General features: G+C 44.4%; 3 protein-coding genes across 7 annotated transcripts in view; 1 reads left to right on the top strand and 2 right to left on the bottom strand.

The window, feature by feature from the left end:
• The window catches only part of LOC108248088 (polyunsaturated fatty acid lipoxygenase ALOX15B), a 9,832-nt gene extending 2,846 nt beyond the window's left edge, over positions 1-6,986 (bottom strand). For 2 of the 3 annotated variants that reach the window (XR_005233686.1, XR_005233687.1), the window contains exons 1-14: positions 6,748-6,986; positions 6,258-6,459; positions 6,064-6,145; positions 5,835-5,957; positions 5,653-5,756; positions 5,420-5,586; positions 5,186-5,329; positions 4,784-4,987; positions 4,508-4,594; positions 4,255-4,424; positions 3,935-4,056; positions 3,763-3,863; positions 2,458-2,628; positions 1,274-2,112 (exon numbers count right to left, since the gene is read on the bottom strand). Coding sequence is in view for 1 of the 3 variants with exons in the window: in XM_037978068.1 (XP_037833996.1) it covers positions 1,933-2,112; positions 2,458-2,628; positions 3,763-3,863; positions 3,935-4,056; positions 4,255-4,424; positions 4,508-4,594; positions 4,784-4,987; positions 5,186-5,329; positions 5,420-5,586; positions 5,653-5,756; positions 5,835-5,957; positions 6,064-6,145; positions 6,258-6,459; positions 6,748-6,942 (2,052 nt within the window). In the remaining 2 variants the exon portion in view is untranslated. Of the gene's footprint in view, positions 1-1,045; positions 2,113-2,457; positions 2,629-3,762; positions 3,864-3,934; positions 4,057-4,254; positions 4,425-4,507; positions 4,595-4,783; positions 4,988-5,185; positions 5,330-5,419; positions 5,587-5,652; positions 5,757-5,834; positions 5,958-6,063; positions 6,146-6,257; positions 6,460-6,747 lie in introns of those variants that run through there. The other variant, XM_037978068.1, reaches the window with a different exon arrangement.
• A 2,701-nt stretch (positions 6,987-9,687) lies between these two features.
• entr1 (endosome associated trafficking regulator 1) lies at positions 9,688-12,904 on the bottom strand. Of its 2 annotated transcripts, none has more exons than XM_025010687.2 (10): positions 12,676-12,904; positions 12,416-12,561; positions 12,285-12,338; positions 12,096-12,185; positions 11,621-11,755; positions 11,469-11,542; positions 11,269-11,380; positions 11,114-11,176; positions 10,486-10,625; positions 9,688-10,193 (listed from the first exon to the last, which is right to left on the bottom strand). In XM_025010687.2, exons 1-10 carry the CDS (start codon positions 12,716-12,718, stop codon positions 10,103-10,105), a joined length of 948 nt encoding a protein of 315 aa, XP_024866455.1. In that variant the 5' UTR covers positions 12,719-12,904; the 3' UTR covers positions 9,688-10,102. The 2 variants fall into 2 exon arrangements, with proteins under 2 accessions (XP_024866455.1, XP_024866453.1); XM_025010685.2 differs by having other exon boundaries at positions 12,096-12,188; positions 12,676-12,903.
• A 36-nt stretch (positions 12,905-12,940) lies between these two features.
• chek2 (checkpoint kinase 2) overlaps positions 12,941-14,987 on the top strand; it is a 6,254-nt gene continuing 4,207 nt past the window's right edge. The window contains exons 1-5 of one of the 2 annotated variants that reach the window (XM_017436568.3): positions 12,941-13,084; positions 13,750-14,025; positions 14,103-14,227; positions 14,330-14,462; positions 14,535-14,625. In XM_017436568.3, coding sequence (XP_017292057.1) covers positions 13,758-14,025; positions 14,103-14,227; positions 14,330-14,462; positions 14,535-14,625 — 617 coding nt within the window. In that variant the 5' untranslated portion in view covers positions 12,941-13,084; positions 13,750-13,757. The remainder of the gene's footprint in view (positions 13,085-13,749; positions 14,026-14,102; positions 14,228-14,329; positions 14,463-14,534; positions 14,626-14,987) is intronic. The other variant, XM_017436569.3, reaches the window with a different exon arrangement.

Below are 14,987 nucleotides of genomic sequence, written 5' to 3'. Positions count from 1 at the left end.
GGGAACAGGTGTGTGATTAGAAGTGAAGACAGCTGGAGATGGGTGTGACAGGAAACCAGAAAACTACTGAGCAGAGGACAGGTGAATGATGACAACAAACATGAACAGGAAAAACTAAACTGAAACAAGAACTCAAACCGAAACAAGACAATAATCAAAACAACAAACTGAAAACACCAAACTATGACAGTTTGTGTGTTTAATGGTGTTCTGTCATCTTTTAAAGAATGACCAAAGAGACCTTATTTGCTCAGGAAAGTCTGAAGTGACTTTTGTGTAAATAATTTAGATTGTAGAGCCTGACGAAGGTTCTCCTGCTCCACGTGGTTCCATCAGCTGTTGGATGTCTGTTCTTGATGCGGTTCCATCTGAGGGACTGATCTTGGTGGTCCGGCTTAAACTGGTCCACTAAAAGTCCTCCATGTTGATGATATTCTCTGTAGAACCATCATCTGCTGTGATTCCAGCTGCAAGGTTGGTTTGTCTCAACCAGCACAGCTTCTGTTGCTTTTATACTCAATGATGGAGGAATGTTTTTACCTCTGAGAGACAGGAAAAGGCTCATGAACTTGAGGGATGAACCAGCGTTGATCCAAGCATGTTCCACGGTAGTTAGCTCAAAGGTGTGACATTAATTTTATCTGTATGGTCGGCCTTTAAATGCAGAGTGAATGCTTGTTGCCCTCCAACACTGACCTGATGTTCTTCAGCTGAAGGATCTGCTCCTGACTGCATCAACAATGTTCTAACTGGGTTCCCAGGAGTGGAACAAAGTTCACCTTGTAGTCATGTTGGTTGTGTTTAAAACTGAGCTGTGAGGGATCGCCCCTCCAGACAGCTCTGTCCTCCTGAGTGCAAGTAAAAGAATATAACCAAATCCATCGACTCTGTCATTATTATCTAAGTTTTATTCTTATTTTAAAGTTTCTTTAACAAAAGGCTACTGCAGATAAAAGACAAATCACTGAAATATATGTTGTGGGTCACAGAGGCAGAAAATCTTGCCTTAAAAAGTCAGAACTTTCAAATAATCACTGCACACAAAACAGGTTGTAGCCCTTTATTAAATCAGAAAAAGAGAGATGGATCCAACCTGGAGACAGAACTGAGCATCTAGTATCTGCAGGACAGTTTGATCCAAATTACTCCACAGCAACCCACAACAGCTGTTTAATAAGGTAATCCACTGCAAACAGCGCCCCCTAGAGGGCTGCGGCAACAACAACACACACACAGGTTAACGTTTATAAAACTCCCACATTAAACCACTCACCTAAATGAGACCTACAAATGAGACAGGACTTCCCTTAGCACCCCCAGCTGGTCAGACCCCTCCCGGGGGTCTGAGTTTGTGACGTCGTCCAACGTCCCAGGGAGGACACTAGACCCTCTGGATGGGTTCCACACCAGGTTCCTCTCCTCAGGCAGGAACTAACCACCTATCTGACTGTCTCCATCGCTGGCAGCCCTAAATGACCCCAAACAGACTCTCACTTTACTCCTGAGCCCTTCATTCAGCCCCAGGGTGGTTTCTCCTCTGACTTATTACAAACACCTGCTCCTTCTCAGCCTCTGTCTCCTCCTGCCAGTCCTACCCAATCACAGCACATTATTTGAATCAAAAATCAAAAGAAAGGAAACAATCCAGCTTCACAGGAACACAAACACTTGATTCTCATCACAACAGCTCCAAAGCTCCTGTTTTACATTTGTTTGGTTTTACATGATGCCCTGTTTAGTTTATTATCAACAGGGAATTTTAGAATAACACGCAGAACAATCATTTTTAATGCAGGTAAATCAGAGACACTGCATGAAACACCAAATCAGCACACAGAGATCGCAGACAGTGGTTTCCCTCCACCATGGTTCCAGTTTGCCCCTCATTCTCTTTTCTTGACTGACGGCTGAGGGGGAATCATCTTCCAAGACTCAAAGACTCACACTGTTCTCCACCAGCTTTGGGTCCAGGTATATGTACGGCAAGTCCAGATGTTCGTTTCTCTGGTTGATTTCTTCACTTAACTTCATGAGATCTTCTTTGAAGGCCCTTTTCTTCTGCAGGGGAATGTCCTCGGTGAAAAGCTCCTCTGGGTAGTTCCCAAGAAAGACCTGTTGACATCAGAGACACATTCAGTTTGTCTTACATTAATGTTTTATTATTGATCAAAACAAAACATTCAGCTGTTGGGTGTGTGGGTGAACCTGTGTCTACCTCGTCTGTTACGACCAATGTGATGTCTTTGGGTGTTTTTTTACTGAGACACTGACGATGTGACGCAGCAGAGACCTTTCACCACCAACAATGACTCAATGTAAAGCAGCTTTGGCACCATTGTGTACAACATAACTAAAAGTGAACAGAGTCTTTTAGCAGCTATTTGGGGTTATTTTCTCTGCTTGTAATTGCTCATGAACAACATGTATGATTCGGGACGTTTTCTTGAAGCCACTTACTGAGTCAGTGGACTGTTTGCTGAGCAGCCAAACAGTAGCCATGCCATTAACTGTGGTATTAATGTGGGGAAATGCCCTCAGCAACATGGCTTCATCTGCTGTTCCCTTTGTGGTTGGTGGGGGAAGGTCAATGGAGACGGGGGTGTTGGGCATCCAGCCATCAAAGTCATACTGCAGGGAGTAAACAGACAGTTCAGGTAAGTGAACACTACATTTAGGAGGAAATAACACTGATTATGGTGTTTATTAACTTAAAAAAATGATTATTTGTCCAATTATTTGGTTCATTAACAGCATTCAGGAGAAGCTTTGTAATTTTCCTGGTCAAAAAACAGTAAACCAGCTCTTTACCCCCACAAGGATATCTTGGGAGTTCCTCAAACCAGTCTTCGTGTCTTTTGTTGACCTGGAGAAGGCTTACAAGGTTTCCAAGACAAATTTCTCCTATGGGAAACTAATAAATTATCTTATCTTATCTTTATGACTGCATCCCTTGTGGGCTTTTGCAGAGGTACTTTTGGAATATGGAGTTTTGGGTCCCTGAACAATTGAAGTGAGAGTTTGGTTTGCATCAACAGAAATGAGTCAGACTCATTTCTGTTACAGATTTCTAGGCACAGCCAAGGGACAAAGGGTCTCCATTTCTGTTTGTGGGGATGCTGTGGTCCTGTTGTCCTCCAGCAGACACCAGAACAGTGGTGTAGATGCTGGACCAATCTGTTATGGTGGAAGGAGAGCTGAGCCAGAAGTCAAGGCTGTCAAATTACCAATTAACTTTTGTTCTGACCTTAATCTGTGGTCAGGAGCCATAGGTAATAATGGAAAGATTCAGCTCCCAGATACAAATGATGAGATAGGGTGAGGAGCTCAGAGTAGTGTCACTATTCCTCCACGTCCAAAGGAGCCAGTTGAGGAGATTTAAGCATCTGCTAAGGATATCTTCTGAACACTTTACAAGGGAAGGGTTTCGAACATGTCCCATTGGGAAGAGACCTCGAGGCAGACCAAGAACTCCCTGGATAAATTAGATCTCACAACTGATCTCCTTAAAGTCCCTCTGAATGAGCTGGAAGGGGTAGATGGAGATAGGGAAGTCAGGGGATCTCTGGTTACGCTATTGCCCCAACAGCCTGGTCCCAGATGGATGGATGGATGGATGGATGGATGGATGGATGGATGGATGGATGGATGGATGGATGGACGGACGGAGTTTAATTCATAAAGTCATGCACATTAAAGAAAATCAAACCTCACCATGTCATTTCACTAAAACTGAAACCTTCTAGGTTCGCTGCAGTGATTTACCTGCCCAGAGTTCACAGCTGAGTGTTGTGCTGAACAGGTGAATATCACCATGGTAACAAACTTCACCAGCTCATCCACAGTGTCCAACTTCTCCGGGACCCCTGGTAATTCGAACAAATATAGTTACTTAAATACATTTACAGAACTGCATAAAGAATGTGAAACCACTGACCTGTGTCTTTGTTACCAAGGAATCCTTTTTGGAAAATGTCCTTGATCCAGGCCTGCAGTTCACTGTCTTTCTGGACCATTTTATCATCCTTGTAGTAGAAGACAAGGATCCCCTGCACAAACCTTTGAAACATTGGGATCGGTTAGAATTTGTATTTTAGATCTTTAATCCTTCCTTTGTAGTACAAGACTATTTATTTGTCCAAAACAGATTTTCCTGGATGACTGAAAATCTATATTTGACCCAATATTTGGTCAAACCATCCCAACCTATGACCCTACAATCCAACAATTAACCCAACCGTCTTTAGTGTGTATAACCTGTGGATGATGTTCCACAGCTTCAGCCCATCATCCCTGTAGTAGAAGTTTGGCACATCTTCCAGCCCACGATCAGCAATATCATCGGGTAAACAGAGGGATCTGTAGGTCACTGAGGAGATCGACCTGCTCAGGATGGAGAACATACCATCTCCACCAGAGGAGGCAAACTAGGAAGGAGTCAAAGACTTTTACATCAAAAGTCAGATAATGTTTACAACATAATCTATGGAGAGTCTTCTTGTTTATATACCTTCGTGAAAACTCCATTCTCTGATATGAGAAGTTTTCGAGCCAAGAAGTTGATCATCAGAGTGTAGCGAGTGTGAGGGATGAGGAGCTGAAGAAGAACAAGATCTTTGTTCAGAACTCAACAGTTCGGTTAACATGTTAATATCTTTATACCCTGTTGCACAACTTGTTTTTGTTCATGAAGAAATAAATTAATTGAAATCTCAATGCATTTTACACCATTTAGCAGTGTAAAATACTGACGCAAGTACAACATGAACATCAGATCGTGATGTACCTTGTACAGAGGATGAACCATGGGCAGATTACGCAGGACAGCAACTGCAAAATCTTCAGCCAGGAGGTGAGTGCGCAGCAGGTGAGCGCTGAGTTCATGCACGTTGAAATCTGCATTTCTCACAAAAGTCTTCGCCAACAACCAGTCCCACTTAGAATCAGTAGGAAAGAAGATGGGGTTTTTCTTCCCTGGAGTCTGCTGCAGCTGCAGGACAAACGAAGGAGACATGGATCTGATTACTGTCCACCCATTTCTTTATACATATATAAATACATATATCCTTGTTATCTAGGTCTTGTGTCTGCCTTTGGGTCCTTTCAACAACCTCTACAACTAAACTGTTACAGTACAATCGGACCACTGTAGATCCTGCAAAAAACTACATTTGAGAGCTTATCTCACCTGAATGGCAATTGGCATCATCTGGTTCTCAGGAGTTTTATGAAGCAGGACAAGAGGAGCTACCACGTACTGCTGCTTCTTATTAATGATGTTTGCTTTTACACCATCCAAAATCTTGTAGTCACACAGGAATATGTTGCCATTCTGTTTAAAAATTCAGATTTAGACATGTTTTGACAAATGTGTAAGAAGCCACACATGGATGGATTGCTTTGGGAAATATCAGACAATCACCTTCATCTCATCTCCCAGATGGAGCGGACTGTTCGAGAAGACCATCTGATCACTGACAGGAAAGTTTGGAGGCAGTGTTTCACAGCGCTGGATCATCATCGGGTGAATGCCATTCAGAAACTGGTAGCCGAAGAAGGCGTCCTCTTTCCAGTGAGCATGGACATAATCTGGAAAAAAGCTTTAGTTGTACTATCGAGTCTTCAGAGTTATAGTGTCCGATGATGACTCCGTACCTGAGATGTCAGTCCGATGGCATCTGTACAGCCGATCAATATCTTCCATACTTTCCCATTTCGTCTTGCACTCAGCCAGTTCCTCTATTCTCAGCTCTATCAGCCTGGAAAATGTCAACAGATTAACTGAAATTTTCTTCAGGAAGTAGGTAGAAACTTGTTAAGCTTTAAGAAAACGTTACGCTTTAGCTGCAGTGTAGCCCATCTCAACTTCCTTGGTTGTGGAGAAGCGAACATCAAGAGGCAGTGATTTAAAGCTTTCTGCCTTCATGCAGTAGGGTAACATCTTTTTATACTGATCCCAGCTAAAAAAAAGCAGTGAGGAGGACTTTAGAAAAGTCCCAAAGGTTTGTGTTTGCAGTTTTTTCTTAATCTTGTTACACAAGATTTGTACAAACTCAGAGATCTTACCAATAAACTTTCTGCCGCTCCTCAAGCTCATGTTTCCGATAGTTTTTAAGAAGAGAATTTGAGTCATCAAAGTTTAATGCAGCTTAAAGATAAAATACAACCAGATTAAACCCAGTATGTTGTGGATATAATTCACCCCCTTGCTGTTTTCAGAGTTCTCTGAGCTGATTGAGATGTGTTCAGGATGTACAAACCTTTTCCCTCTCTGAAACAGTGCTCCTCGCAGTCAGTGATCCACTGGTAGACTGGAAACTGGTAGATTTTTCCAGCAAGAGATTTCAGCTCAATCTTAGCAAGGAACCAGGGTTGGTTTAGGAGGAGATGATGTAGTTTTTCCAGCTTTATTACCAAAATCTGACCAATGGGCTCGGGATATTTTACTTCAAAGGTTAACATCTGTAAAACAAAGAAAAAAGGTTCTGAAGTCACAAACAGATGGATGGATGGACGGACGGACGGTTGGATGTTTGGATGGATAGATGTATGTATGTATGTATGGATGGATGAATGATGGTTGGATGGATGGATGGATGGATGGATGGATGGATGGATGGATGGATGGATGGATGGATGGATGGATGGATGGATGGATGGTTTAGATCAGGAGGAATCAATGAATGGACGTTTCAAACTTTCGAAGCAGCAGAATGTGTGTCTGAAGAAGCAGAGATCTTTAACTCTTACCTTTTCTTTGAAGAAGCGTGAGAGCTTTGTTCGTTCACTGCTGGACTCTGTGCCCACCAGCGTGAGGAAGACATCGTTAAACGTGCTGGAGTGGGTAGCGTCTCCACTGAAGAAGGTCACCTGGTATATTACCACCATTTTCACCTTAGAAAACAGAAGAACCAACAACTGAAAGACAACATCAAACATTACCATCAAGGCTACGATCCTCTCCCACCTTTTTAAGTAAACCTCAAACAAACAGCCTCTGTCCCAAAACTATTAGGCGTATCAAAACAACTCTTGAACCGTTAGTAGCAGAAGGTTCTGATGGTCACAGGTGTCCATTTTTGTGTTTTTAGAGGATATTCAACAAGTTAAATACATCCTTCACTTCAAGTTTTGAAGATTAAACTTCTCAGCTCAGATACAAAGGAAGTAATGAGTTTGGATGTGCGTACTCTACACTCTGGAAGGATTTGAGAGAAAACCATCAGCCTTACAGCAGCAAGAGACACACTGAGTGAAAGAAGACAAACATACTTACGTTTTGATGTATAAACTGTTCAAGAATAGGAATGTTTTGAGAAAAAAGATGAGTTAGCCATCAGCCATCAGCTAGCCTCCAAACCACAAAGATCCTTTGAAACAAACATTTCTTACCTCCATTTATCCGACCAAGAAGTTCCTTGAAAGACAAGAAAACAACTAATTCTCCTTTTTATACACAGTTTTGTGGGCGTGTTCTGTCAGTACCAATAGGCAGCTGTGATGGTGGCATGTTAGGTATGTGAGAAGAATAACTGCCCCTGAAACACCAACTTCCTGCTTCCCCAAGAAACTTTTCTTTCAGAACATTTGCCCCAGAAGAAGCTGGTATGACCGGAATGACGACCTTCTGCCTGTGGAGGAGAATTAAAGCTACTTTGAGGAAATACAGATGTTTAAATTATTATCCATCAAATAAATACAACAAGACAGAGAACCTGTGTGTGAATGCGAGGGAGGCAGGTGGAGCAGTGAGGCTACAAGGTCAGAAGTCAGAGGTCACAAAGGTGCAGGACTTCATCTGTCCAGGAGAACAGGGAGTGTGGTAAAGAGGTGAAGAAGAGAGTCCAGGCAGGATGGAGGAAAGTTTCAGGAGTGATCTGTGACAAAAGAGTGGCAGCAAAGGTCAAAGGTCAAAGGAAGGGTTAACAGAGCAGCCATGTTGTTTGGTTTGGAGACAGAACAGGAAGTGTCAGAGCTGAAGATGTTGAGGTTCTCCTTGGGAGGGACGAGGATGGACAGGATTAGGAATGAGGACATCAGNCAGAGGAGGGACAGAAGGATGTTAGAGACAAAGAGGACAGATATGGATGCAGTTAGAGAGGACAGGGAGGGAGTTGGACTGAGGACAGACAGAGACAGAGAAGAAGACAAAATAATCAAACAACCTGAGTTATAAAACAAAGTGAAACATGAGGGACTGAAGCATCATGGAAGTCCTGATGTTTGAATCACGAGACGAGTAGAGATTATTTAAGGACAAATAGAAAAACAGCATGCTTACTTTAGCCTCTTTTATTCAAATTTAAATTTTTATGGAATCAGGACAACGAATCAGACGATGAGTGAAACTCCAGCTGGAGCTTCATTCTGCCCGTTTGGACAAAACTGTCTCCAAGTGGACAAAACCTTTGTCTCTGTGCTCCTGAGGTGCTGCTGTTTATGAGAAACTAAAACCGTAGTTTTTATAATAAGGAAACAGATCTGAATAAATACCTCTTCTTCCCCTTCTGTCTGATCCAATCATCCACCGAAAGGAAAACCAAAATTCTTTTCATAAACTGTGAAGTCACCTGTTTCTGCAGGTATTACAGTCATGTAAGGTATGTTAGTTAATAAGCAGTGAAACATAAAGTGTGTGTGTGTGTGGGAGACAGAGCAGGAAGCTGTTGATATTTTTTTTATATCTAAAGACAACAGAAACACTGGAAAGATCTCATCAACACGCTTTCACTAAAAGAGATAAATAAAAGAAATAAAAATAAAATAAAAGAGAATAAAACAAATTAAATTCATGTTGGACGAATAAAACAAACAAAACAACCAGAAAGTTTAATAAAACCTCCAGAATTAATAATTAAACTCAAAGACACAAGGAAGTAAACTAAACAGCAAGATTTTCTAAGTCTTAAAGAGTGATCAAAATAAATTAATAAAATAAAAATAAACTGATGGCTTTTGTGTCCTTAATGTAAAAATCTGTAAGCAAAATTAGTGTCTGGCTGCCGACTACCAGGTGTGTTTGTTTACCTGCAGAAACAGGGAGTGACTAAAAACATGAGATAATCTCACACGTCCGCGTCGTTTTCAGATGAGTGTTTTGTTTACATTGAGTGTGGACCCACATTTCAAGACACCTGGACAACTACAGAAGGAAACTCTTCCAAATTGAACCGACCAATCACCAAGCAGCAGTCGTCATGCTGCTGTGATGTCATCAGGTGTGTCAGAGCTGACAGGTGACCTCCTGGTTCTTTGAGGTTCAGAGGAACCATGTTAAGGTTCCTGAAGTTATTCTGAAGGTTTTGTTCCAGATCTAAACTCAAAGAATCCCAACATTTCCACTGCAGAGAAGAAACACCTCAGAATCTGAGATAATCTAAGATAATCTGAGACAATCTGAGTTAATCTGAGATAATCTGAGACAATCTGAGTTAATCTGAGATAATCTGAGACAATCTGAGTTAATCTGAGATAATCTGAGACAATCTGAGTTAATCTGAGACAATCTGAGTTAATCTGAGATAATCTGAGATAATCTGAGACAGTCTGAGTTAATCTGAGACAATCTGAGTTAACCTGAGACAATATGAGATAATCTGAGACAATCTGAGTTAATCTGAGACAATCTGAGTTAATCTGAGTTAATCTGATTTTGTTACAACTTCTTGTTTTATAGAACAAACCAGCCTCTGTGATCAGGAAGTTTAATGAGTTTTATTTCATGACACTTTTAAACCTTTTAATTGGTTTGTTTAACTTTTGACAAAGTAAAAACAAATATGTAAATAAGGTTCTTGTTCTAAATGTCGACTCTGGAACGTCTGAAGTGTTCATGAAGTCAGAACGGAGGCAGAGAGGAACCAAGGAAGGAAGTTTGAACTAAAACATCAATAAAACAGTTAAAGGCCACAGATTTATTATAAATATTAATAAATCACATTATTAAAAGGTCTGATTTAAAATGTTTCTACTGCTAAAAATAAAAAATTATTCAGAGTCACGTTGAATTAAAACGTTGTCTTCCACTTCTCTGGTGACCTCTGACCCCTCTGTTTCCATGACAACCGCCTCCTCCTGCCCATCCTCGGGGGCGGTCTGAAGGAGTTCAGGACTCTGTGTGGACCGTGGAGATCTTATCAATGGACTGCAGGAGCTGAGAGGCCAGGCGGAGAGTCTCTGCCTCTCCGAGGAGCTGTCTGAAAGCATACACACACACACTCAGGTCATCAGCGGGCACGTGACAGGTGAGACAGTTTGGCTCCACCTGGTGGAACAGCAGCGAGCTGCAACAAAACCTCCTGATCAGAAACAAGAAAATCCTCAACACCTTTAGATGAGTTTAAATGAAACTCCTGAACAAAGACCTTTCCCGCTCAGAGGTCACATGACCTGAACTAACCAATAACTGATGGTTTTACTGTTTCTTCGTGTCAGAAAGGGACAGATAGTGAATACACACATTCTGCACTTGTGTGTGTGTGTACTGACCGTATGGAGGAGTGGGCGTGGCTTGCAGTCTTGTTCAAGTACTCGGATGCCACCTGAGCGTTTTGTCTCATCGTCATGACGACCTGGGACTCCGCCGCCTTCAGGCTGTTGTTCTCTGAGCGCAGAGAGTCCAGCTCCACCTCAAACACACAGAGTCCACAGGAAGTTTAGTGTTTGTTTCCGGGTGAAGAACCAGGATTCTGCTGGTTTAACGTAAAGACGATGAAGGCGGAAAAACATCCCAATGATCCCGGACGAGCCCCCAAGCACACTTCAACCTGCCTGGTTGGCCTCGACGTGAAGGTTTACTGAAAGGTTGGGACTGAAACAGGTTAAAGCAAACAGAAAGCACCTGAAACCTGGACTTTACACCTGCACAGGTGCAGCCAATCAGGACGCTGAGTACGGACCGTCCCGTTATACTCACATTATTCCTGCCGTCTTTGAATCGGACTCCGGTTTAATTCATGTTTGCTTCGGTTTTAATAACTACTCTGTTTTTTGTTTTGCATAACATCATTTTCTATTTTTGACCAAAAAGGTTAAAAATGAAATCATTTTTCAGGACATAATGAGCTTTAATGCTACTTTCATTTATTTGTTGTTGCTGTTGGTAAACAAGACTCACCTGTAGCTGCTGAAGCTCCGCCTTCAGTTTGGAAACACTGTTTTCTGCTTTCACTGCTCGCCTCTAACACACACACACACACACGCTTCGTAAACACCTGATCAGCTGGTTTAGGGATCACTGATCAGAAATGGCGGTGTTCGGCTGCGTGTCACCGCCATCAGCTGCAGGTTCTGCTCCACAGAGTGAACCATGCTCTCCAGGTCCTGCGCCTCCTTCTCCTCCTGCCGCCTCCTCTGCAGCAGCTCCTCTGCCAGCTCCGACACCCTGCAGAGAGAGGAGGAGGCACAGAGGCATGCTGGGTAAACACGCTGCAACACACGGCAGCGCCGCGATGTGATTGGTCCGTGCTGACCTGCGCTGGTCGACCTCAGCTCTCCTCTGCGCCTCCCTGACGGTTCTCCTCAGAGCGGCGTTCTCCTCCTTCAGCTGCGAGACAAAACACGCCCCCTTCAGGATCACGTGATGCTGAGCGACACGCTGCAGACCGCCGCGCTGTCGGCTTACCTGCTGGATCTGAAAGCTCCGCCCACTTCGCCTCCTGCAGGAGGTGGCTGATTCAGTCATGGAGATCTCATCATCTCCTTCGTAGTTCTCTCCTCCTGCAGCTGCAGCTGCTTCAGGTTTGGAACAGAACCTGGTGAGGGTTCATTAATGTTGTTAATATTTATTTTATTTATTATTCTGTGTTTTACTGACCTGAATAAAAATCTGATTTATTTAAAGTCTTTAAAACATTTTATCTTTTTATCTTACACCTGTAACACCTGTAACAGCTGGAGCTCAGGGACCAGGACCCGCTCCACAGAGTCAGTGTGCAGGAGACTCACCTGGTCTTCTTCTCCTCCTCCTCCTCCTCCTCCTCCTCCTCCTCCTCCTCCTCCTCCTCCTCCTCCTCCTCCTCCTCCTCCTCCTCCTCCTCCTCCTCCTCCTCCTCCTCCTCCTCCTCCTCCTCCTCCTCCTCCTCCTCCTTCTCCTCCTCCTCCTCCTCCTCCTCCTCCTCCTCCTCCTCGGTGCAGAGGGAAGAGGTGCTGTCAACGCCAGACTGGAAGCTCCGCCCCCATTCCTCCTCCTCCTGATTGGACAGACAGAAAACACTGATGACGTGGGTCGCACCTGTTACACCAGCTGTGACCAGCAGGTGACCCCATGTGTGATGACGTCACCGTACCTGCGCTGCCAGGTGAGCCTCTGACAGGAAGCAGCTGCTGCCTTCAAACTGCATCTGAGACAGGAGGAGACAGATGTTGCTACAGATGTGACAGTTCTTCTTCTGCTGCTGCAAATTCTGGGTTTCCGTACCTTCCTGTGTGTCTCCTCCTGGTCCTGGTCCTGGTTCTGGTTCTGGTCCAGGTCCTGGTCCTGGTCCTGGTTCTTCCAGCGCAGAAACTCTTTGAAGGAGAACGGGTTCAGCTCCTCTGCTCCTCTCTCATCCTCCTCCTCCTCATCTGAACACAGATGAAGAAGCAGCTGAGAGCTGAACCGGCACTCAGAACCGAACACATCATCCCGATCCGAACACGGAACCGAACAGATCTCTATCCGAATCGAACCGGACTCACCATCAGTGATGATCAGGGTCTTACCGCCTCTCTGTTTGGACATGACGGTCTGACGCGCTACCGGTTCGGTTCGGTTCGGTCCGGTCTGGTTCGGCTGTCAGCGGCAGGTCTCGGTTCTCGGTCCTTCATGGATCATGTTACCGATTAGCTGGTCCGAGGTCTGCCATTTACCGGTACCGAAGCCAGTGACGACAAACGAACAAGCAACAACCAGACCCGGAAAAACACCGAGAGCTTCTGAGCCACGTGACCTCTGCTCTAACTTCTCATTGGCTAGCTTAGTCACGTGACATATAAAAAACAAGGAAATGTATTTCGCGGTCGAATTGTGGCGCACGTGTGACGTTCGGCGGAGTTGTGTTGGTTTGTTTTGGACCTGCAGAGAACCGGAGGAGAACCGGTCCGACCGGTGAGTCTGCTCCTCGCGTTGGTGCATTTAGTCCGGTTCGGCTCAGTTCTGTCCGGGCTTGGAGCGGAGCAGACCAGACCTAAATGGTAAACTGGGTCGGCTGGTTCTGGTTCTTGTTTGCTCTTTTCTTGCCGCTGGTTCCGGTACCAGACGGTTTCCGGCTGCAACAACGACCCTCCTCATCATAACCAAACTCCGTTAGAAAATCCCCTGTTTGTGTGGGTCCCGCTTCCGCTTCTGGGACCCAAATCAGGCTCTGATTTATTTGGTTCCGGTCCATTTTATTGTCAGGTTCCTGCCGAATCAAAGAGTGACCCTTTTTACATATAAATAAAGTTTAAAATCTAAGTTATGGCTTATTTCTGTTGACTAAAATGTTAAATTGAACAGATTTTAAATTGGGTTTGGTATTGCAATAAGTCCTGGTGTCTTGCAGGATAAAAAGGCCTGCAGAACCCACAACACTGTTAATAATAATATTATTATTAATTAAAATATACCAGATAATAACAACAGTAAAGGAGCATTTCAACACAAAAAGTGATTAAATATTTGAACAAGTGAAAATATTTTTTTTTGTCTATATGATAAAATATAAGGTTATACAGTATCTATAGTGTCTGTTACTGGAGGACATGTCACATTGTGTTAATAATATTTCACAGATTTCAAGATGTCTGGAGAGAGTCCACCTGAAGGAGAGTCATCCCAGTCCCAAACCCAAACCCAGTCCACCCTGTCCCCTTCTCAGGCCAGGTCCCAGTCCCAGCCTGCTTCCAGTTCGTCCAGCGGACCAACCTCAGCCAGTCAGTCGTCCAGCGGTTCTGGGACTCTGAGCAGCGTGGACACCATCCCGGTGACCCTACCCTCTGTCCCCGAGGAACCAGAACCACAACCCTGGGGCCGTCTGCTGCCCATGGCCCGGGGCTTCAGGAGCCACGGTGAGCGTCACGCTAACAATGCTAATGCTAACAGCAGGCTGGGGTCAGAGGACCAGTATTTATGTGTTTGTTTACAGATTGTATAGAGGACCAGTACCTGTTTGGACGGGACTCCGGGTGTCAATATGTCCTGGATGATCCTGAAGAAAAGGGGTCCAAAAAATTCAGAATCTACAGCAAGAAACACTTCAGGATCTACAGAGTGAGAATCCTGACCCGTTTCTCTCAGGTGTAACCTGCTCATCAATGTTTGTGGCTTTGAAAGGAAGTCTTTCTGTCTGTCCTCCACCTGTCTGTCCATCAGGAGGGTTCTGAGGTCTTCGTGAAGGACTACAGTAACAACGGGACGTACGTAGATGGAGATCGGATCGGTCAGAATAAGGTGCTTCCTCTGACCAACAATGCCGTCCTCTCTCTGTCTGAGCCACGAAACCGAGGTGAGACGCCTGACAGACCTCACCTGTCTCCCCTGTCTGTCTTCACCTGGCTCACTTCCTGTCTGTCTGCAGTGTTTGTCTTCATCAACCTCATGGCGGACAATCAGTCCAGTTTACCTGAAGGTCTGCGGGACAAATACGTGCTGACTCGACAAATCGGAACGTGAGTTTTCAATCGGACCTGAATTTCAGCACAGAATCTGTTCTTCAGCACAAGTGAGACGTTTTATTGGAGACGCTGAGGACTCAGGTGTGTCGTGTGGGACTCAGGTGTGACTCATGTAGGACTCAGGTGTGTCGTGTGGGACTCAGGTGTGACTCATGTAGGACTCAGGTGTGACTCATGTAGGACTCAGGTGTGTTGTGTGGGACTCAGGTGTGACTCATGTAGGACTCAGGTGTGACTCATGTAGGACTCAGGTGTGACTCGTGTAGGACTCAGGTGTGTCGTGTGGGACTCAGGTGTGACTCATGTAGGACTCAGGTGTGACTCATGTAAGACTCAGGTGTGACTCGTGTAAGACT

The sequence above is a fragment of the Kryptolebias marmoratus genome, linkage group LG1 (genome assembly GCF_001649575.2).
Source record: "Kryptolebias marmoratus isolate JLee-2015 linkage group LG1, ASM164957v2, whole genome shotgun sequence".
Taxonomy (NCBI): Eukaryota; Metazoa; Chordata; class Actinopteri; order Cyprinodontiformes; family Rivulidae; genus Kryptolebias; species Kryptolebias marmoratus.
Note: the sequence above shows the minus strand (reverse complement) of the source record. Positions and strands in the feature narration are given on the sequence as shown.

Excerpts from the sequence above, each read along its gene's own strand:
- entr1 (XM_025010685.2), bottom strand. The coding sequence starts at position 12,718 with ATGTCCAAACAGAGAGGCGGTAAGACCCTGATCATCACTGATG. Across the intron at positions 11,543-11,620 it reads GGAGCTTTCAGATCCAGCAG|CTGAAGGAGGAGAACGCCGC; the intron begins GTAAGCCGACAG and ends TTTGTCTCGCAG. Across the intron at positions 11,381-11,468 it reads GCTGAGGTCGACCAGCGCAG|GGTGTCGGAGCTGGCAGAGG; the intron begins GTCAGCACGGAC and ends CTCTCTCTGCAG.